At 52.2% G+C, this 20,497-nt stretch overlaps 9 protein-coding genes across 9 annotated transcripts; 4 read left to right on the top strand and 5 right to left on the bottom strand.

Moving 5' to 3' along the window:
* Positions 1 to 414: 414 nt before the first annotated feature.
* On the bottom strand, positions 415 to 2,064 carry VTN00DRAFT_5401 (uncharacterized protein; the record flags this gene model as incomplete). Its single annotated transcript, XM_069431929.1, has 3 exons — positions 415 to 624; positions 700 to 1,670; positions 1,731 to 2,064. The coding sequence occupies 3 exons, from the start codon at positions 2,062 to 2,064 to the stop codon at positions 415 to 417; spliced, it is 1,515 nt and encodes a 504-aa protein (XP_069287838.1).
* A 250-nt stretch (positions 2,065 to 2,314) lies between these two features.
* VTN00DRAFT_5400 (uncharacterized protein) lies at positions 2,315 to 3,878 on the top strand (the record flags this gene model as incomplete). The annotated part of the gene is made up of 5 exons (XM_069431928.1): positions 2,315 to 2,608; positions 2,662 to 2,721; positions 2,809 to 2,927; positions 3,006 to 3,646; positions 3,706 to 3,878. 5 exons carry the CDS (start codon positions 2,315 to 2,317, stop codon positions 3,876 to 3,878), a joined length of 1,287 nt encoding a protein of 428 aa, XP_069287837.1.
* Positions 3,879 to 3,973: 95 nt separating this feature from the next.
* Positions 3,974 to 5,875, bottom strand: VTN00DRAFT_5399 (uncharacterized protein; the record flags this gene model as incomplete). Its single annotated transcript, XM_069431925.1, has 1 exon — positions 3,974 to 5,875. One exon carries the CDS (start codon positions 5,873 to 5,875, stop codon positions 3,974 to 3,976), a length of 1,902 nt encoding a protein of 633 aa, XP_069287836.1.
* A 622-nt stretch (positions 5,876 to 6,497) lies between these two features.
* Positions 6,498 to 8,168, top strand: VTN00DRAFT_5398 (uncharacterized protein; the record flags this gene model as incomplete). Its single annotated transcript, XM_069431924.1, has 1 exon — positions 6,498 to 8,168. One exon carries the CDS (start codon positions 6,498 to 6,500, stop codon positions 8,166 to 8,168), a length of 1,671 nt encoding a protein of 556 aa, XP_069287835.1.
* Positions 8,169 to 10,972: 2,804 nt separating this feature from the next.
* Positions 10,973 to 12,168, top strand: VTN00DRAFT_5397 (uncharacterized protein; the record flags this gene model as incomplete). Its single annotated transcript, XM_069431923.1, has 4 exons — positions 10,973 to 11,133; positions 11,232 to 11,458; positions 11,548 to 12,090; positions 12,152 to 12,168. The coding sequence occupies 4 exons, from the start codon at positions 10,973 to 10,975 to the stop codon at positions 12,166 to 12,168; spliced, it is 948 nt and encodes a 315-aa protein (XP_069287834.1).
* A 780-nt stretch (positions 12,169 to 12,948) lies between these two features.
* VTN00DRAFT_5396 (uncharacterized protein) lies at positions 12,949 to 15,042 on the bottom strand (the record flags this gene model as incomplete). Its single annotated transcript, XM_069431922.1, has 3 exons — positions 12,949 to 14,049; positions 14,119 to 14,397; positions 14,659 to 15,042. 3 exons carry the CDS (start codon positions 15,040 to 15,042, stop codon positions 12,949 to 12,951), a joined length of 1,764 nt encoding a protein of 587 aa, XP_069287833.1.
* Positions 15,043 to 15,947: 905 nt separating this feature from the next.
* On the top strand, positions 15,948 to 16,252 carry VTN00DRAFT_5395 (uncharacterized protein; the record flags this gene model as incomplete). Its single annotated transcript, XM_069431921.1, has 3 exons — positions 15,948 to 15,950; positions 15,997 to 16,121; positions 16,180 to 16,252. 3 exons carry the CDS (start codon positions 15,948 to 15,950, stop codon positions 16,250 to 16,252), a joined length of 201 nt encoding a protein of 66 aa, XP_069287832.1.
* A 7-nt stretch (positions 16,253 to 16,259) lies between these two features.
* Positions 16,260 to 17,795, bottom strand: VTN00DRAFT_5394 (uncharacterized protein; the record flags this gene model as incomplete). Its single annotated transcript, XM_069431920.1, has 3 exons — positions 16,260 to 17,044; positions 17,106 to 17,639; positions 17,744 to 17,795. The coding sequence occupies 3 exons, from the start codon at positions 17,793 to 17,795 to the stop codon at positions 16,260 to 16,262; spliced, it is 1,371 nt and encodes a 456-aa protein (XP_069287831.1).
* Positions 17,796 to 18,418: 623 nt separating this feature from the next.
* On the bottom strand, positions 18,419 to 20,321 carry VTN00DRAFT_5393 (uncharacterized protein; the record flags this gene model as incomplete). The annotated part of the gene is made up of 3 exons (XM_069431919.1): positions 18,419 to 18,548; positions 18,603 to 20,152; positions 20,211 to 20,321. 3 exons carry the CDS (start codon positions 20,319 to 20,321, stop codon positions 18,419 to 18,421), a joined length of 1,791 nt encoding a protein of 596 aa, XP_069287830.1.
* Positions 20,322 to 20,497: the final 176 nt, after the last annotated feature.

The raw sequence follows: 20,497 nt of genomic DNA, 5'->3' as shown, positions 1-20,497 counted from the left end.
TAATAATAATAGAACCAATTAATATTAGAATAGCATTGGTAGGTTAGAGGTAGTCAGGTGGGGATTGATCCACCTCGTGGACTGTCCACCAAGCTGAGGCTCATGTCTTAAGACGCTAATCATGCTCACTGCGGCAATTTGAGTCATTTAGGTATCACATAATTTTTCGTTCTCTATGATTCTCAGTGCAAATGGTTCGTTTGCTTCGCAGAAGCACAACTCGGTAATGTCTTAACCGAGAACAACCCTAATTTACAGATGATATGATATGGACGCCGACATCCTGAGAGTATCGTTGATAAATAACAGAAAAATAGAAGGCCAAAGCAGGCGTCCTTATAGACAGACAGATAAAGGTAGTCGCAAAGAGCAAGGAGGCAAGAAGACACATAAACATGAAGAGGATGTTCTTTATCACACAGTGGTGAGGACACTGGCATTCTTGTACCAGGTCAACAATGGGTTTTCTCCGCTTCTCGTCTCTGTGTCTTCGATGTAGGCCCAGCGCTGCATGAAGTCCTCATGGCTCATCACTCGGGTGAGCTTTCCCGTAATGGCACGGTAAATGTCCTCGACGACGTTAAAGTCGGTCGGGAAGAAGATATCGAAGAAACCTTGGTGAACCTGTAAATGTCGTTCAGTCAGTCCATTCCGTTCATCGAGCATCCTCTTAAAATACTCTAAAGTATAGCTACTTACAAATGGTGTCGAGACTGGTACAGTGCGTCTTCTGTACCGCGTCTGTACGACTGGGGCATTCAATCCGGGGATTGTATCAGGAAGAGTACTGAAGTCGCTTGCCACGAGACGATGCGCGGGGAAGTAAGCATGGAGGATGTCGAAAAATTGCATAAGACGAGTCGGGATGTACTCGGGAAGGGTGAACTCGCTCTGGAACGGTATGGAGGGACGGATCCCGCGCAGAAACTTGGGACCCAGCGGGGTCGGGAATGGCCGGCGAGCAGCTGCTTGCCTCACCCTGAGGAATCTAGAGGCAACAGGATCGAGCTGGGTGTTGTAGAATTCATGGAACTCGCCATCCTCATCTATGAGGACACCACCCTGCTGTGGCAACTCCGTCCGGTAGTTGTAGCGGATCGCGTCGTGAGCAAAGTTGTCGAATACCTCAAGAGCCAAGAAGAAGCACGGTGAGTGCACGTAGGTGTCCCAGTCAAAAATGGAACGATTTATAATCTCAACGTGGTTGAGGTGTCCACCCGCGTTAAGTGAATCATGCAGATTCTTACGCTGAAGCTCAGCGAGGGCGGGCGAGATTTCGATGATCTTGAACTTCGTCCGCTGATATACCTCATGGTCGGTGTCTCTGATGAAATCAAGGATATTGAGCATCATTGTTCCATTTCCAGCGCCCATCTCGTATATTATCAGGTCATGGTATGGATACAAGGTCAATTTGTAGTTTGACACCAAATATCGAGCGATTGCCTCCCCGTAGTAGGGACGAAAGAGCTCAGTTGGCGTGTGCCACAATTGGCGCGCCTCGTCGGGATTTGTCATATCTAGCATGTCTTCGAACTCTGTGTATCGTTCAGCTAACAGTCGATCGAACGCGGGGCCATCCTCTATGTTGTTAAAGTCGAAGGGTGCACCCGGACTGAAGATGGTCGCGTGCTTCGGGAAGTAACCATAGTTCGGGTTATAAAGACTGTCTGAATGGAAAGGATCAGATTAAAGTCACGTCTGCACTGGCCAAAAAGTGTCATCTTTACCATCGATAAATTCCCTCGTCCACATCTTGACCTGCTTTGGCCGCTCTCGGCGATGGCGGAGATCCTTTGCCGTAACCATTGGATATGTCTCCAATTCCTCCATTAAGGTATCCTTCGGATAGTCTCCTCTCTTCGTCCAAAGCTGACCATTATCAGCGCCTTTCCGCTTGGAAAGCGTCCTTCTTGTGAGAAACGAGCGACATTGTTGATGCGAGACGCCCGACAGCCGGACGTAATCATGTCGGAAAGGCGGGGAAGATGATGATTTGAGCGATTGGCATGCTGGATGCCGGAACAGCTGTCGCAACAGCTGTGTTAGGACAGGGGAGTCCATCGATATGTTGCGGAAGCTGGGATGAGGCACAGGAGAAGGGAAAAGAGGAGGAAGAGGGGGAGGAGAGTCCGCGATCGAAGGCGTGTGAGCGGAGCGGAGTCGGCGATCACGTCGGGTGGTCCGAGCTTCGTTCGAGCTCCTCGCCTTGGCGGATGCCGGAGTGTGCTCCCCGCGATATTGAATTGATCCGATCTGTCTTACCCATCTTGCGCCATTGAAAGCTGATGGTTTTCGCATTCTCTTGTCTACAATGACCGATCATTCTCGCATCTATATAGGTGCTGCCTTCTTGGCAGGTATCCTCCTCACACTCGGATACAAGGATTTATATCCCGAACTTGTGCGTCTCTTGGAGGAACGGCGGAGACGGAGGGGTAAAGCGCCCAATGGCCATATCGGTGATGAGGAAATTCTACTATCATCTGTTAGAGCAGGACCTCCTGCTATTGTGGACGGCGTGGAGGGATGTATAGGCAATACCCCGCTTCTCCGGATCAAGTCATTGTCAGAAGCGACGGGATGCGAGATCCTTGCCAAGGCCGAAGTATGAACTACCTGCAGTTGTAAATATAACCAGCGTTCTGACCTATTGCATAGTTCCTGAATGGAGCCGGCGGAAGCTCCAAAGATCGAGTTGCTCTGAGCATGATACAGATGGTACGGAAATCCGAGTCTCCGTTAAGGACCAAGATCCCGCAGTTTTGTGGGATGTTCCTATTCGACTTATTCTAAATTCTCAAATAGGCAGAAAAAGAAGGTCTCTTGACACCTCATTCTGGAGATGCGATCTACGAGGGAACTTCAGGCTCCACAGGCATCTCGCTGGCCACGCTAGCGAGAGCAAAGGGGTATCTGGCACACATGTGCGTATATGTGTTATATCATCTGCTTCTGTTGTTCGATTTTGCCCTAAGTGATGTAGTTACTGACAATCCAAACAGCTGCATGCCAGACGACCAAGCAAGGGAAAAGTCTGATCTACTGCTCAAGCTCGGAGCAATAGTCGACCGTGTCCCGCCAGCCCCCATCGTTGAGACGGGCAATTTCGTGAACAGGGCAAGGGCTCTTGCTCAGGAGCATACGTTATCTTCTACAACTTCAAACGACCCGTCTGCAAAACGCGGGAGGGGATTCTTCGCGGATCAGTTCGAAAATGAGGCAAATTGGCAGGCCCACTTCCGAGGCACGGGTCCGGAAATCTACGCTCAGTGCAATGGAAAGTTGGATGCCTTTGTGGCAGGCGCCGGCACAGGAGGTACGATATCCGGCGTAGCACTCTTCTTAAAGCCAAGGCTCCCAAACCTGAGTGTCGTTCTCGCCGACCCACAGGGTAGTGGGCTCTACAATCGAGTCCGTTACGGCGTCATGTTCGATATCAAGGAGCGGGAGGGCACGAGGAGACGAAGACAGGTCGACTCAATCGTCGAAGGCATTGGAATTAACCGCGTCACGGCGAACTTCGAGGCTGGAAGAGAGTTGGTCGATGACGCTGTCCGAGTTACGGATGCACAGGCTTTGGCAATGGCTAGATGGCTTGTAGAAAAAGATGGCATCTTTATCGGAAGCAGCAGTGCAGTCAACTGTAAGTCATATTCTATAATCCCGGGTTCGCGATGGAGGCTGATATCTCTCTACATACAGGTTTCGCAGCAGTCAAAACTGCACTGAAGCTTGGTCCAGGCCATCGGATAGTGACGATACTGTCTGATTCCGGTACAAGACATCTATCCAGGTTCTGGGCCAAGGCCGGGGATGTTGGTGGTGCAACGGATACTAAGTTGGAGGATGTTTTGAACGCAAAGGAAGATGCGTGAAGCAATCTAATGAGCAAAATCAAGGAGGCCCTTTTCCCAGCAAAGCACCACCAGGGCTATCCTAAGAAAGAGCAATATGTGCATGAAAGAGTCGCTCAGCCGACCTTCTCACAACCTGGCTTCGATAGCATGGCTGGAGGCAATTTTTTCACCCTCCTGTAGCCTGAACCAGAGCGTTTCGCCAGAGGCGATACCAAGCTTTTGGCCGGCGACCTTTTACGCCGTGCAGTGCTGCTGCCATTTTGTCGTGCTTCAATCTGTATCGATGATAATCCAGATACGGTCTGAATGTCACCGCCATCTTCTGCCAGGAGGTCAACATTCGTTTGCTCCTTCTGCTTTTGCGGTGTCGAAGGGTCGCCTCCATTGGCCCTTGGCGAAGGCATCTTTTGTGCAGCGGTCCCAATGTCAGCAGTCGGGGTAGCGGTAGCCTCATCTTGCTTCTGCTCCTGACCTTTAGCTGGAAGCTGAGATGAAGATTCTCCAATCAGGTTCTTTCCGTCATTCTCCCAAGCCGCGTCTCCAACCCAGAGGTGTAACAATTCAAATTCGATTTCCGCTTGTGACCTGCCAGGCAGTTCCGCTCGCACGGCTTGCCATGAAAGGCCTGACTGGTCTTTGAATCTATCTAGCTTTTGCCGTTCTTCTTCGGACCAGGGCTTAGAGAGTACAGGGGGGTTAGCTCGACGTTCGTTCCAGTGGTGATGGTTCCACTGAGTAATTGTGGCCACCGTTCGCCCTGGAAGAAGATCAACTATTTCTTTCCAACTTGACTTTTGTACCTGCTTCATCCTAATAATCAACTTCGCTTCGTCCGGCGTGATAGGCATCCTGGAGCGCTTGCTATCAGTGGGCGTAGAATTCTGGACACTTCTTGACACCTTGGAAGCGGATACGGGCGTCCCTGATGATCCGCTGGTTGTCTCTGTAGAATTCCACGCGACTGGTATGCCACGGCAGCGCCGACCCCGGATAATCGCTGCTGGTTTTGGTGTAGGTGATGGCTGGTAATCTTCTTGTAAAGGGTCATCCGACTCGCTCCCATCTGGGTTGGTTGCTGCGAAACTCCAATCTCGAGACACGGTAATAGTAGATGGGCGTTTCTTTTTCCGCCTTGCCGGCGAGACTTGCTTCTGGCTCTTCTTCACGACGTCCGTATTCCGCTTACGCCCTGGTGTGGGAAGCGCCCAGAGGGATTCTGCTCCCGGTGGAGATGCAGATCGTGTTCTACTTATCAAAGGTTCTGGATCACGCGGTGCCTTAGTAAAAGCCGGTGTCGAAAACTTTCCGTCTACCTCAGGAGCACGCCAGATTGACTCAACTGAGGCGGCTCTATGTCGACGATCATCCGATGCAGGCTCTATTACTCTTCCGGGCAGGAATGTCGTTTCTGCCGCTATTGGGGGCTTTTCTGTCCCAGACGAGGGGTTGGATTCTATGTTGCCTTCATAACCATTTTGAACACTCAACGCTGCACCTAGCAAGGAGTCAACACTAGCGTTGTCGTCATCCGAGTCGTAGGAATCTTGAGCCCCCGCGCTGTCCCTTTCGGACGTCTTTTGACCTGTGAAGGTGTCGAGCGTTTGCTGGGTCTCCATATTTGTTGTCGTTGTGGTCACAGGCTTAGTTTCATGACTGCCCAAGTTTCTGGCATCCCCATTGATATTGTGATCAGAGCCTCGAACAGGGCTATTGGGGGCAGAATGATGAGCAGGCGAGTTAGGCGACGCAGGTTCATTTGCCTCAAACAGCCACCCATCCTCTCCTTGCAGTCCTGAGAGATGCCCATTGTCGACCACTATCTTGCCCGACCTCAGATCAATCTCATCCCCGATGTCACTAAAATCTTTTCCGTACTTCTCAAATATTCTTTCAAAGACACTTTTGAGACGCATGTCATTGCGAGCGCGAGCCTCTTGCACGTCCAGATCACCTGGCAAGTTCCCCGCCTCCACAGGGTAGGAGAGACGGGGACGCTTGGACGGTCTCTCTATCATTCGGACCTCTGGCTGATATCGATGTCAATTGGGATCCTTGGGTCGTAGTCGCGGAAATAAGGTTCGTAGGGATCTTTATGCGCTGACTTGCCGTTGCAAAACTCTCAATTTGCGGCACTTTCGTTCTATGCCGGTCGTAAAGGTATCGGCGGTGTCTCTTCCACTCTCTGATTGATCCAGCATTAAGACGGATATCCGCAGAGAATCGATGGGACGGTTCAGAGCGCAAATGGTACGTTCGGTGGATTTGATGTTTGCGGAGAGGCGTTGCCCGGGTTGCAGGAATAGAAGACGGAAGGCAATGCGATTATCCAGCAGCGCACTGGCCCGTGAGTCGAGGATCTGTAAAAAGGTCAGTGTGAAGAGTCTTGAAGAGCTGCTCCTCAAGAGCCGTCGGAAAATTGTGAGAGCTGTGGGAAGCTCCCCTGGTTGCGGAGCTCTAAGCTTAGCTGCGGAGCGCGGGCGGTGCCTGACATGACGTCCGATATCTCTCCATCGTCGCGCTATCGGCCCCATCCATCATTCCAGCGCCTCCCAGGCTGCATGCATATTACAGCTCCGACTTTTCTCAACTGTTTCATCACCACCATGCATATCGCAGTACCCTGCCTCTTCAGTGATAATGTACTGCCAGAAGTGTCGCACGCCTTTAAAGCTCGACGGCTCCCTGGAGTCGCTCAATCCTGCGGCGTTTGATCTGCTCATCGGTATGCCCCACGAGCCGCGCGACGACGTTGCTCCATGTATGCTCACATGCGTGGTTGAAACAGGTTCTACAGGCAAATCGCTACCGCAACATGCAAATAACGTGCCCTCCAGTCGCCCTCCATACCCTCAGGAGCGACGGGAACTCTACGATCGAGTCTCACGACAAGCTACATCACCGGTCTACAGGAGGACCATACCGCCCCCTCGCTATGGAAATGGGAGTTCTGTCACACCCCCAAGGCTTGGCAGGGGAGATACAGGGGGCATGTCGTTTGTTATGCTGTCCGAGTCTCAAGTTGGACCCCCTCAAACCCCCACCGGTGTGAATGGTGATCCATCGAGAGGGAAGCGACAAGCCGGCACTGAGAGCCATGGCCGCCAGGAGGAGGCATCCTTCTCCAACCAGGTTGAGAGGACACAGCGGCTGTTCGAGATCGTCTCTGCTCGCTCCGACATCGATCATCCGATCTGTGCAGAATGCACAGAGATGCTGGTCGAGGGTCTACAGAAGCGACTTGCAACCGCCACGAAGGAGCGGGACGCTTACATATCGTTTCTTAAAAACCTCAACGCGTCGGTTCCTACCCAGGAAGACGTTGAGGCCGCAGAAAATTCCCTGAAAGCTACCCAAGAGGCCGAGCAAGCCGCTTTCGAGGAGCTCCTTGCTTTGGAGAAGGAGAAGGCAGCTGTGGACGAGGAGATCGCGGCTTTAGAAGAGGAAGCACGCCAGCTCGATCTAGAAGAGGAGAAATTCTGGCGCGAACGGAACGCGTTTGCCTTGACACTCGCGGAATTCCAGAACGAGCGTGATGCTTTGAACATGAGATATGATCATGATTCTCGTCAGCTGGAACGTCTCCAAAGGACCAACGTATATAACGATGCATTCTGCATTGGTCATGATGGCTACTTCGGGACAATCAATGGGCTGCGTCTAGGTCGTCTTGCTAACCCATCGGTGGACTGGGCCGAGATTAACGCTGCCTGGGGCCAGACCTGCCTCCTCCTTGCTACCATTGCGGAGAGATTGGGCTTTCAGTTTAAAGGCTACAGGCTCATACCGATGGGATCGACATCCAGGATCGAAAAGATCGAGTATCCCCAGCAATCAGCAAGCCAATCGGGTAGCCGTGACCCAATGCCAGCTCCGAAAATCACCACTCTCGATTTGTTCTCTTCCGGTGACCTTCCGCTTAATCTTCCCTGGATCCATCGTCGCTTTGATGCCGGCATGGTTGCTTTCCTTGAATGTCTGCGTCAACTTGGTGAGTATGTTGAATCCACACCGGCGCCCGTCTCCTCCCCGCGTCGCGGCCAGCCTGGCGTCACCGCTCCCGGCTTGAAACTTCCCTACGAAATCAAGCGTGACAAAATCGGCGATGCCAGCATCAAGCTCGGATTCAACCAGAACGACGAGACGTGGACACGTGCTTGCAAGTACACGCTTACTTGCTGCAAATTTCTCTTGGCACATGCGAGTAACGTTGCAAGTGCAGGCTCGAGTAATTCCGCCGCTGTCGCGGCAGCGGCTGTTGCTGCCGGCGAGCAAGCAAGAACGACAACTGCTGGCCCGGGCAAGAAATAGATCAATTATTTGATAATCACAACTTAAAAAAAGCTTCATGTCGATCGGACCACTTGGCCCCCGTTTACCACGCGCGGCGTTGATAGCCCTGGACTTAGTCTGACTACAAAGTATCGATCCTGTCTACATCCGAAAAGGATGCCCACTTCTTGCTATGTGTGTTAGCTTTCTCTACCTTGTGCCTTGTCCTCTGTCTCCCCGTCTCGCATCTGGCCGTTGCAGCCGCCGTTACTGCTCGGAATCCTGGAAATATCATTCCAAGGGGCGCCCCGAGGGTTTTCAGCTAGCCACCGTGCTAAGGGCAGGGGTGCAGCGGAGTGGACTGGTCGGATCTGATGGGGAGTGTTGAAAGCATCTTCGCCTGATCGGTTCTGAGATACGATGGACGCGTTTTCTACACAAAAGAAAAAACAGTGAAAGTCCGAATAAGGTATTGCCTATCAGCTCTTTCAGCTAATGGAAGCTGCTTTTTGCGCATACCTGTCTGAGGCGAATGCCCGCCTCTCTGGGATCGACATTGTGCGCTGTACCTTTGGGAAGGTCATCCTCCGTCATACTCAGGACAGGAGCTGGCATATCAGGAATTAACAAAGGTGCTAACCGTTACCTACCACTTCGAGAGCATTATCCTGCTCGGAGTGGGCATCGTTGGTTATGTTCTCTCGCAAATAATTTTCTCTCCTCCTCTGTGTAGGAGATAGTGGATCAGACCGATGGTGATGGGGTGTGGCGATGGATAGAGGATATTAAGTTGTGCATACACCTTCGACAGCGTGATGATCCTGTTGATTATGGACATCGCTACTCGCGTTTCGGAACACAGCATCCTTCTCCCATTGCTCTGAACCGGGAACACGATCAGTTGGAAAGGGTTATGGACACAGTGTAGCGGATGAGACATGGCAACGCAAGACTCAGCGTCAAGCAGCTTTGATGTAGCGATCTTAAGGCGTCTATCAGTGGGTCTTCGAGATGCAGACCTTATGCGAGCTGATAATCATCGATAACGGAAAGAATTCCCATTTTTTATACAGAGTGAAACACTTCCTATCTTCTCTCATCAATGGATTCCGGGCAATGAAATTCTTGGCTTCAACGCATCAGATACGTGGAGTTTGATCTGGCTAGGACAACGGTCGCTGGGTCCAGACAGGCGACACGAAACTCAAGAGACTTCGCAGATCCTTCGATCATTTTGCAGAGGTCAAAGTTTAAATCCTGTATACGATGTACCAGGCAGCACGAAGTATAGTATGCAGCATGCCGGCCCATGTATTTTGGGAGACGTCAGACCCTGTTGGAGTATGAGACCCTCACTTTTGGAGAAGCGACTTTTCCGGCAATATTCTCGATTTAGTTCTACCGAGCGCTGTTGACTGATTTCTAAGTGGTGTCTATTGGTATCCATGTCGAAATGCGATTGGTCTCGACCTGGGGTCCTATATCGCCGGATAAAGCTGGAGACGTAGGGCATTGGACTGACTCATGTGAAATCCAGCAATCAGTATTTTCTGCGGTTAACATCCATTAACGCTACATAAAAATACTCCGGGGCAACCAGGCCGCTGAAAGAAAAGAACCACCCTAGCCCTATAGAAAGCAGAACCCTGTCTTCCGCGAGGTATAAGAGAGCCATTGGTCCTTGATCCCCGTTTCCGGCAGGCTGCACAACGGGAAAGACAGCAAAGACAACATCCGCGATCAGTCCGTACGAGTCATCGCGCTCTCTGCTGTCCAATCCCTGAGGTTCTCGGCTGCAAGTGCTAGGCTATCCGCCGCGGGCCCATCCCTGCATATTATTTTCGTGTCTACCGGTAGCGGTGGTGATGAAACCGAAGATGTGAATACAATATGATCGAGTCATGACCAGAGCTGATACAACCTCTAACAGCTGCGCACCGTGATCTCCCAACGTTCGTACAGGAGAGGGATGGAGCGTCAGGGGTGATCGTCATGGCTCATGACTCAGTCAAGATACTATGCAACGGACATATCTTGAACTCCAAAACAGCAAGATGAGGTACGTGCAACCCGTCGTCTACCGAAGCAAGAGAATCACTGCGATTAATGGGGCGCGTTTCGCGCCTCAGCCCCGGGCAGCAAAGGACATATTGGGCTGATCCGCCACCGCAGGCTTCTTATCGTGCCGTTCCGTATGCAGGCAATGAAGCCATTTCCGCGCACAAATGCACGAGCCATAACCCACTAGACATGGGTATGGCGAACATGGGGCAACGGCCATGTGGATGGCACAGGCGACGTTCGAACCGGGATGGGCTATTTCGACGGTGAGCGCCGGTTCCTGTGGTCTCCTACGCAGCAAACCTCTCCGGCACTTGGACGATGAGTGTGCAAGGATAAAAGCCCGGCTACAAAGGCACGGCCGCGACTGATAGGTCCGGGGAACACGGGTTACCATTCCCCCGGGGCCCATCCTGGCGCAGTGTTCGCGAGTCCTCGACCTCGAACCAACCCCCAAGGGGGAAGGGGGGAAGGTCCTTTCTTGCTCCATATCGCGCGAGAAGCCAAGCGTGTGGATGTCGGCAAGAAAGCAACAGAGTCCCTGATACAAGCACTGGTGACTTTTGCTTTTTGGGACCTTTCCAACAATCTTGTGTTGTTGACCGCCACTCTCTCTCTCGCGCGCGCGCTCGTGCTTTCAACATGGGATATAAGACGGCCGCTTCGTCTCGCGATGTCTCCGTTACATCTTCGTCCAGCGAAGACAAAACACATCGATCACCATTTCTATGTCCTTGTTGCAAGACGCTCAGACGACAACGGCACCTGTGACATATCCCGTTATGTCTTCCATGATGACGTCTATGCCGTCGATCTTCCGACCCCGAAGTCACGAGGATTGGCAGAAATATCGCCCGGAGATCGAACGGCTCTACCGGGACTACCAGTATAAGCTTCGGGAGGTGAAACTGATCATGGAGCGTGACCATGGTTTTGTTGCATCGTATGCTCCAGTTTCCAGCCAGTCCTCAAGTCTCAGTTCTTGGAAACTGCGGGCCTCGATATCTTATCATTCAAATCAGTCGGACTAACATCGCCCAGTGAAAAGCAATATAAAGATAGGCTCTCCGCATGGCACGTCCGGAAGAATATCAAAGCCAAGGAGGTCCATATCATGATCCGCAAGCAGCAGAAACGCGCTGCTCAGGGCAAGCGGACCGCTTTCCGCGTTGGCGGGCTGCAGGTGGACTCGAGGAGGATAGCACGCTTCATTCGGAGATACCGTTCCTCTTGGGATTTCTCCGTATCATCATCTAGTCCGGAGCCAGGTAAGTGGCGAGTGCTTTCGTTGCTGCTGTATAGATAGCGGCTTCAGCATATTGCGAGGATGAACATAAATTTCTAATCGATTTTCTAGAAACCCCGTCTGATATGAGCTGCTACACACCCGTCTCGAGACCTGCGACTCCTGAGATTCTAGAATCACCTGGTAAGAGGACCTTTTCTTCTTCATCTCACAACCGTGATCGAGGGACGGGGTGTGTCTACATTTGCACAAATGAGAATGACTTCCAGTCACTCAATTTATATAAGTATATCATGGGATTTACAAATATGTTTCCAGCAGATATTATCCCCGACCAACCTCCAGTCATGAACATGACTCCACATATCCATACACTGCACCACCACCACCACCACCATCACGGAGGAATCGAACATTATCATCACAATCACAGCCCGGTAATAGAAAACTTCTTCCCCGAGCCCGATCGGACAACAAACGACCAGCTGTTCGACCCGGGCTTCTACCATCAACACCACCACCCCCAGACTCTCAGTAGTAGTCCAAGTTCCTGGGATCAGCTCGTGTTGTACCAGGATCGACTGACCTCCTTGCACAAGACGCTAGTGGAGACGACCCAGGAGTACCAGGATGGGGGGCAGATGGGGTATTATGGTACGTCGTGTCCAGATTTAACTGCTCTGTCGGAAAATCTGTTTATCTAACTAGCTGTGAGACAAACAGTCTGAATGATTTATTCGGAGCATGTTAAAGTGTATCCATTTTTTTTTCTCATAGGACGAGATGAGACGAGATGTATACTTTGAGAGCTATACCTATCTTACCATGTTGGTTGGAATGAGGAAGAGAGAAACCGGTTCGGGCTGATATCACTTCAGGTGCTGAATAGAAAGAAGAGAAGTTCGGGACAACTTGGGACACCACACTCAAGTCGCATGCATAGCATAGCATCTTTTTCTTAGGAGTTTTCTTTTTATCTTACACTTTTCCGGAATTTTTTTATCCTATCTTTATCTTTTGCTTTACGATGAGGTTATCAGCTTAGCGGGTCTATCAACAAATATTCTGGAAAAACAGCAGAACAACTCCCCGTCACGTTAAAATCCGACTTGAATTTCGATTCTTGATATTATGTAGACACCCGGTCCTGACTTACCCGACATACCTACTTACCTACCTAGGTACCTATTTCGATCACAATAGACAAAAAGACTTGAAACTCGGATAAATATCACATCACTGTTCCTATTCCCGAGTCTGATATATCCGATATCTGATACCATGAGACAAAACAAGGACAAAGAAAGGAAAGGAACAGGGAAAAAAAGGACCAACTAACCAACCAACGTTTTACTTTTTGCTACACCTTCTATTTATACCTACGGATGCTCTCTCTCTATACATACTAAGTACCTAGTATATATAATCGGTTAGATTATTATAACACGTATGTACTGTACTGCATGCATCAATCATTATTGGTCCTCCTTGGAAACGCGCTCTCAGCCTCATTCATGGATGGCCCCTCTGGTCAATTGGGATGTTTGTTTCAGATTGTAATCGTTGCGGTTCTCGAGCTCCAGTCCCAGCTCCTTTCTCCACGTCAACGTCCACATCCGCATCCCTTCGGCCCTCCGTCTCATCCTGTTGTCCCGGCTGTCCAGGTTGATCTTTACTACTACCAGCCTCCTCCTCCTGCTGCTGCTGCTCCTTCCTCCTCCTCAACTCAAACCCACCCCTCCACCCAACCCACCCGGTCTCCCACGGGCCCCTCAAGAAACAAATAACCAGCGCGGCCCCCACAAACCCCACACTGGCGCTCCCCGACCTGACCCACCCGCCCCGGGCATACAACTTGTTCCCCACCGCCGTCCCCATCAACTGCCCGCAGAACACACTCAGCATGTACGCCGTGTTGACCCGATTCCGGGCCTTGGGCGCCACGGCGTAGATGGTGGTGCGGTTGGCTATCTGGCTCGTCTGCTGCCCGAAGTCGAGGAGGATGGCTTGGATGATGGGGCCCGCGACGGTGTATCTGCCGGTGTAGGTGCCGATGATGATGGCGATGAGGACGATGAGTTCGCCGATGAAGACGGATAGAAGGGGAACGAAGCGGTCCGTGATGTATCGGGAGAAGAAGGGGCCGAAGAGCATGGGGACGATGCCGGCGATGGCGAAGAGGCCGATCACGATCGTGGAGTAGTTGTATGGTTCCGACGAGAGGAGGAAGGTCAGGGTCGTCCAGAACGAGGTGAACGTCGCCGCGACGAAGAAGCCCATCAGGCAGGATTGGACCAGCACGGGGGTCCTGACGACCAGTTCGACGATGGACCACAGGATGCGGTGGTAGTGCCGCACGCTCATGTGTTTGTCGGTGCTGCGGGTGTTGGTCGGAGGGTAGTCGGGCATGAAGAGCCAGAGGAGGATGACGATGGCGTATTGCAGCGCGAAGGACATCCAGTAGACGTTTCGCCAGGAGGAGTACGAGGCGATGATTCCTGACAGCAGCCGCGCGATGAGTAGGCCCAGGAGGAGTCCTGAGACGACGATCGAGAGGGCGGTTGCGCGGCGGTGAGGGGGCGCAAGATCCCCGACGAGGGGGAGCATGATTTGCTATAGCCGTATCAATATCAATCCATATCTCTTCCTCATCCCTAAAGGGGGTTGATAAAGGGTGCTAACCGGCGTAACAGTCGTCACACTCGTGACAAAACTCAACACGACAAACGCCTCAAAGCTCGTCGTCAGACACAGACCCAACCACACCGTCGACGTGAACCACGCCAAAATCAAAACGAACGGTCGTCGCCGGACCAGGTCGCCCAGCGGGCAGAGGAATAAGAGGCCTGCGGCGTATCCGGCCTGCATGACTGTGGGGACGATGGAGGAGCGCTCGTCGGAGACGTTGAAGGCGTCGGCGAGGACCCCGAGGATGGGGTGGGAGTAGTAGAGGTTGGCGACCTATATCATGTCGTATATATATATATGTATATTAACATAACGATTCCTTTTGTTGATATATTTCCGTAACAATAAAGAGAAGACAGAAGAAAATGTGAACCTTGATTGCTAATCCCACAATTCCAAGAACGGGATCACCCAGATCTATATCCGTAGAGAGCATATACCCGTATATACCACGGGATACAAACCATTCACACACGCCCCGCAAGAAATAAATCTCAAACACAAACCAAATCGAAGAAAAGAAAACTAACGCACCGTAAACGTCGCCGCGAACCCAAACAGCAGATTCAGCGCGAGGTTGAACTTGGGCGGGTTCTTCGGGTCCCACCGACACCGCGGAGGTGTCCATGTTATGAAGTCGTAGATTCGTCGCAAGAGATCGCCGCCACATCCACGACAGAGAGGCGTTTCATTATTTTTCTGCTTCGTTGTTGCAGGCACGGTTGTGGATGAGGTCGGCTCTAGATTTGTCTCCTGCTCTTGCTCGTGCTCCGGCGTCGATGGTGATGAAGGTGACGAAGGTGAAGATATGTCTCGGACATTGTTATGATTATCATCATTAAGATTCTTGTCATCAATGTCAGTCCCAATGCCAATGCCTTTGTCGACGTCGGCGTCGGGGGCGGTGCCTCCTCCCATTGATGGGATAGATAGATAAATGCGGTGTGGGTGTTGTGATTATCAATCAAGAAATCGATATGACCCGGTCGCGCAAGCAGCACACTCAGTCAATCGATCAGTAGGTAATTAATATAATTAATAAGGTAATTAATAAAAACAGTCTCCATCAATTCGTCATCCGCGTAGAAGAGCGGTGTGAGAGAGGGGAAGGTATGTATAGCAACGACAAACAAGGACTGCAGAGGTTGAGATAGAATAATTTCTGTCGCTGACAGATCTTCTCTCTTTCGCTCTCCATGACTCGGCGTTAGCAACTACCTAACCAGCTATCGATCTAGGCTAGCTAGGTAATTGTTAGTCTAGTTCAAATCCGGAAGTAAAAAAAAAAAAAAAACTACCTAGCCGGGAACCTGGCCCAATCCAGTCGTAAACGTAAGTGAACGTAACTCCGAATCAATCAATCAATCAATCCAATGTCTGGGCTGTTCGCTGAATCGCTGCATTCGTTCGGGGGTGGGCCTCGGGATATTGTCGAGGGTTGGCGCATAGCGTCAGTTTCATAGGGTATGCCGCTATCGAGTTCCCCACAGTCCGCTCTTTTCTCCGGGCTAGCTTCTTGCGCCGGTTTTCTTTGTTGCTTGATAATCAAGTCGTTTGATAGTTGATACGGGGTAGCACCGTCCTTCACACGGAGAAGGGAGTATAGCATACGGAACACAGAATGTGGGGTACAGTACTTTGGTACTACTCTCAGGTACTGTACACAGCAGATTGCATAAATTCAAATTTATTTGTAATGTGAGGCTCTATCTCACGTTGTACAGTGCAGATAGCTGGGAGCATGTATGTTAAATAGCTGGGCTGCTAGGCTGCAGTGCTTTCTACCAGCAAATTTGTTATCTTGCTGCTCATCGGGATATTCAATGGTAAATTGCTAAATAAGAACCCTATGCTAAATAGTAACTCATCCAGATCTTACCCAGCCCTGCAAACAAAAGGAAGCCAGGACGTCCATTCATGTACATACATAGACTGACGAATTCAATCCCAGATCAAGAACGAAAGTTTGGAGGCGATAAAACAAAATCGGATATCCGGTTTTTACACGTAAGAAATATAAACGCTAGGCAGATAAGAAAAATAGGTAAGTAATAGGCAATGGACCGACCCGACGAAAGAGTTCCAACACGTCAATCGCTACCCGCGTGTCCATCTATACGTGCGTTAAAAGACGTTCATGAGTAAAAGGTCCCCTTCTGGAAGCTTTCTGGAGAGATGTCTCCCATCTTCCCCTTGATCTCCGGCTTCCTCTCCGGCTTCTCCGACTTGGGCAGATCCTCCCCCTTGACTGAAGTCGCATTCATCGTGGCTGTCCTGCTGCTAGCAGCGCTGCTTCCAGTCGTGATCGCCTGCGTAGGTCGTCGCTGGATAGTCTCGAGGTACGGGCTGGGGAGGTACCCGACACCACCGTCACGGGCTCTGCAGCGCCACCACTCTGACGGGTTGCCCATCGGGTCCGTCTTGCTGAGGACGGCGACAATGTCGCCCTTCTTCACGGCGAGATCGATGCCAGCGGTGTTTTGCGCATCGGGGGTGTAGTCGTACAGAACACGGCAGAAGTCCAGCTTCGAGGGGTCGAGGGGTGCTTGCTGCTGGCCAGGCTCGCCGTTTGGTCCAAGCAGCATCTGCTGGCGTCTCGCTTCTTCTTCTTGGGATCGGGCGAGGGCCCGGATCAGCTTGCCCATCAGGTAAGGCAGACCGAAGACTGCCAGGAGGAACATGAAGAAAGGCTTCTTAGAGGGCTTGGGAGGAGCAGGAGAGCCATCTGGGAGAGTGCCAGAAGAGCGTCCCATAAAGGCGGCAAATGCAGAGGGTGTGAGGGACGTTGCGTCCGCAGGGGGCGGACGGCCGGTAAGCTTGGCGATCAGTGTCTTAAACCATCTGATCAGAGTGAAGATTCCGAGGGCATGGCCCAGGGTATTTCGAAGATTTCCGAATTGCTCCGCGACAGACACCATAGCTGAAGACTCGGTCAGTTCCCGTCCCGTTACATGCAGAGTCGGAGACAGAAGTTAACATACCGAAAAACGAGCTATGCGTCGCCATATAAGTACTCTCAAGCATCTGCGCAAACCCTCCAAACGCACCCACAATGCTCTCGATTATCTGGAACGTCGCCTGGGTGCTCTGGCTGAACGAATGCGTCAAGCTGTTCGGATCGTTGGGGTCGCCGGGCATGCCGCCCATACCACCCATGCCGCCGTACATGCCTCCATAACCGCCATACATGCTTCCATAGCCCCCGTAACCTCCGTAGCCTCCGTACATCGATCCCATCCCTCCAAACCGCGAGTAGGGTGACGAGTAGCTACCATAGGCACCATAGCCACCGTAGGGACTCGTTCCTAACCGCGATCCGCCGTATGGGGAGTAGTTGGATGCGGTGCGGTTGACGACGCTGTTCAGGGTGCTCGGACGGGAGGGCAGCTCGGGAGGAGTCGATGTAGAGGACGACGTGGTGGAAGATGCCGGCGTCGTCGAGGCGCTGGGTGCTGTTGTCGACATTGCAGAAGAGGTCGCCGTACCGCCGGCCGGCGATGCTGATAGTGCCGAGCCTGTTGATAAAAAAAGCGGTCAGACCAGTGGCCTTCGATAACAGAAGATAACCAGTCCAGGCGGAAGACATAGATCCGCCTAAACTCTTAGCAGAGACACTTACCAGCGGCAGGTCCTGCCCTCTCCCAGGGTTTAGGTGGCGAAACCGACGCCATGGAGCCGCTGGCGCTTTCACCAGGCTCTCATCGAGATGGTCCGACGGCTGTCAGGAGCTGGGGTCTAGGATGGCAATGGAGGGTTAGGAGCAAGCCTGAGGGATAGGACAGAAGAAATGGGACGAAAGAGAGACGAAGCTCACCTTGAAGCCGACAGCGACGGGGAGACGGGGAGAACGGGAAGATGGTGGAGAGCGAGTCCAGGTCAGCTGCGAGGAAAAGTCGGGGAGCGCGCCCGAAGCGGTTAGCGGGAGGCGGGGTTGGCGCGACCGAGCGATGCCGAGGATGAACGCGACGCTCGGCTCGTCCCGTGCTTCCGCATATGATCATTCTATCTCAAAGGACCGGAGTTGATCGATTTTAACAGATATAATTATGATCGTGTCTTATGAATGGACTGAGAAGGGAAAAAAATAGAGATACGATTGAGGGGGCTGTCGCTCCGCATAGTGTACAGTACAATTACATGTGATATACCCCGTAAAGATACCTCCAGAATGCTAGAAACAATGCCGTATTTCAACGCCAGTGCCGTGTAAGAAAACGCAATCAACTCCTCTACCTGTACAGACTACCCAGCGACCTGTCCGCTGCCGACAGGCCGATGCAAATCTTGCTTGCCCTCATAACTCGTGGTCAACGTGGGGACTCTCAGGGTAAGTGGGGAATCGGAGCTTCCAAGATCTGGGGGGCACAGGAAGACCCAGCCAGTAGTTCCACAGCCGGCTGCTTTCCAGAACGAAGATCTCCCACCTGCAGGCCCACCGTTAGCAGATCGATCCGGGGAAAGAGCAAGGATCTACTCACAGTGTCTTGGGGATGTTGAGCCAACTCTTCAACACCCACATGTATGTCTTCCACACCACGTCAAACTCCGCCTTGATGCTGTCCATCAAATTGTCGGGTTCCTCCATTTCTCTCATCCACGGGTAGTCCTGGTAATCCCAGTCCTCATCGTCGTCCTCCCAGTAGAAATTCGTGCCACCATCCTTGTACAGTCGTCGCTGTTTGGGGCTACCGGCACTGAGCGGAGGGTGGATGACAATATAGTCCTCCTGTCCGGACTCCACAGCATGCCGGAAGTTGCGAACGACCGCGAGGCTGTGCGAGATGCGTCCAAAGGTGTTCATGAGAGCCACCAGCTCCGTCCGCCTCAGCGGAGGGTTCTCTCCGTTCTTGTTCTCGTCGTAGTCGAACAGCACCTTCAGGGCGGTGCCGTAGCCGTTGATCTGGAGCTTGCCCCAGAGCCGGCACTTGTCGCAACCGATGCAGTCCATCAGCCTGCTCACGTTTCGGAACCTGTTGCGGAAATCTTCCTTCAGGCCAGTGGCGCTGGGGTCCTGGAACATGACACTCTCGTTGAAGATTTGCGGCCGCGACGCAAGCTTATCCGTCAACTCCACGACTTTCCGTTTCGTCTGCTGATCCTGCGCAGGGTCGCTGATGCAGTAAGTATATCCCTCGAGGTGCTTTCGCAGCTTCGCGACGGCCCGGGAAACCAGAGCATAGTTGAAGTACAGATTCGATATCCGCTCGGGGTGGTTATGTAGCCGCTCCTTGTAGCACTGCACATTGGGGCCCCACTGACCAGTCGTCTGGTTCAGATAGTCCCAGCAGAGATGAGTCGAGATCGACGCGTGCATCCCGCTGATAATCCGGTGGAAAACCCGCTTCTCCAAACACTCGTCGTCGAAGGGCAGATGCTCACTCCGCTTCATGCCCTTTTGGAGAACGTTCCGGAAGTCGTTGGCTGCCTGCAGTCCTGCAATCGGGGCATTCGGATTCCACGGAGTCTGCGACTCAGGCACGGGTTTCAGGAAGCAGTTCTCGTGGTAGATGGCATCCCAGACCTGATGAGCACCCGGACCGGCGTACCCCGTGAACCGCTCCGGGTTATCCACCAAGCTCACGTAGTCTCCCTTTCCCGCTGCACCTTCATCCTCGGGGATACAATAGTCCCTCTCGTCACATTCATCGTCGTACTCGACCACGCAGCTTTCCCCAACCCCTTCGCCCAGCATCCCCTGAAGCGGCTTCTCTCGAGGCCGTTCCTGTTGAAGTTTCCGACCGGGATGTCCCGCCTTCGGACCTTCCAACTTGCTCAGCTCCTCCGCCCTCCATACCGGCGGTATGTCCTCCTCCGAGGAAATTGTATTCACGGAGCATGCGATGTTCCCGCACATGCCATTCTCATCCGACCAGAATGGGCACGCCTTGTTAAAGAGGTTCAGACGGTAGTACGAGAAGAAGTCGGTCTCCTGAGTTATGGATTTGAGGACAGGGTAGATCTGGTCGTTGATGGTATCGATGGTAGAGTAGGAAGCGCAGGCGTCGGAGACCGTGGCTTTGGGGTCGATCTTGCGAGAAAGAGCATTGTCAGTAAGACGATGTCAACTACTTCCGGGTGTTTCTTACAGCGCAGGTAGTCGCACGGTGGTGGCTAGATTTTGCGTCATGGCTGTCGGCATGTGAGGACCCCAGCAATGCGAACACAGCCAGGTAGAATATCCTCGCTGCGGAGCGCATGGCGGGCCGATGGTTTCGTGGGTGCGGGATGCAAAGTCACGGTAGATAAAAAGGGGAAACTGGAATACAAGATGATAAGAGGATTGAATGAATCAGTACATCGACCTGCTGGCAGGGAGCTCGAGCTGTGGACGGGCTACTCGTATCAATATCAAGAATTGGTGAAGCCCATATCG

The sequence above is a fragment of the Thermoascus crustaceus genome, assembly GCF_041956765.1.
Source record: "Thermoascus crustaceus strain CBS 181.67 unplaced genomic scaffold VTN00scaffold_3, whole genome shotgun sequence".
In the NCBI taxonomy this organism is placed as follows: Eukaryota; Fungi; Ascomycota; class Eurotiomycetes; order Eurotiales; family Thermoascaceae; genus Thermoascus; species Thermoascus crustaceus.
The sequence above is the reverse complement of the archived record's forward strand: the minus strand, read 5'-3'. Positions and strand labels throughout refer to the sequence as shown.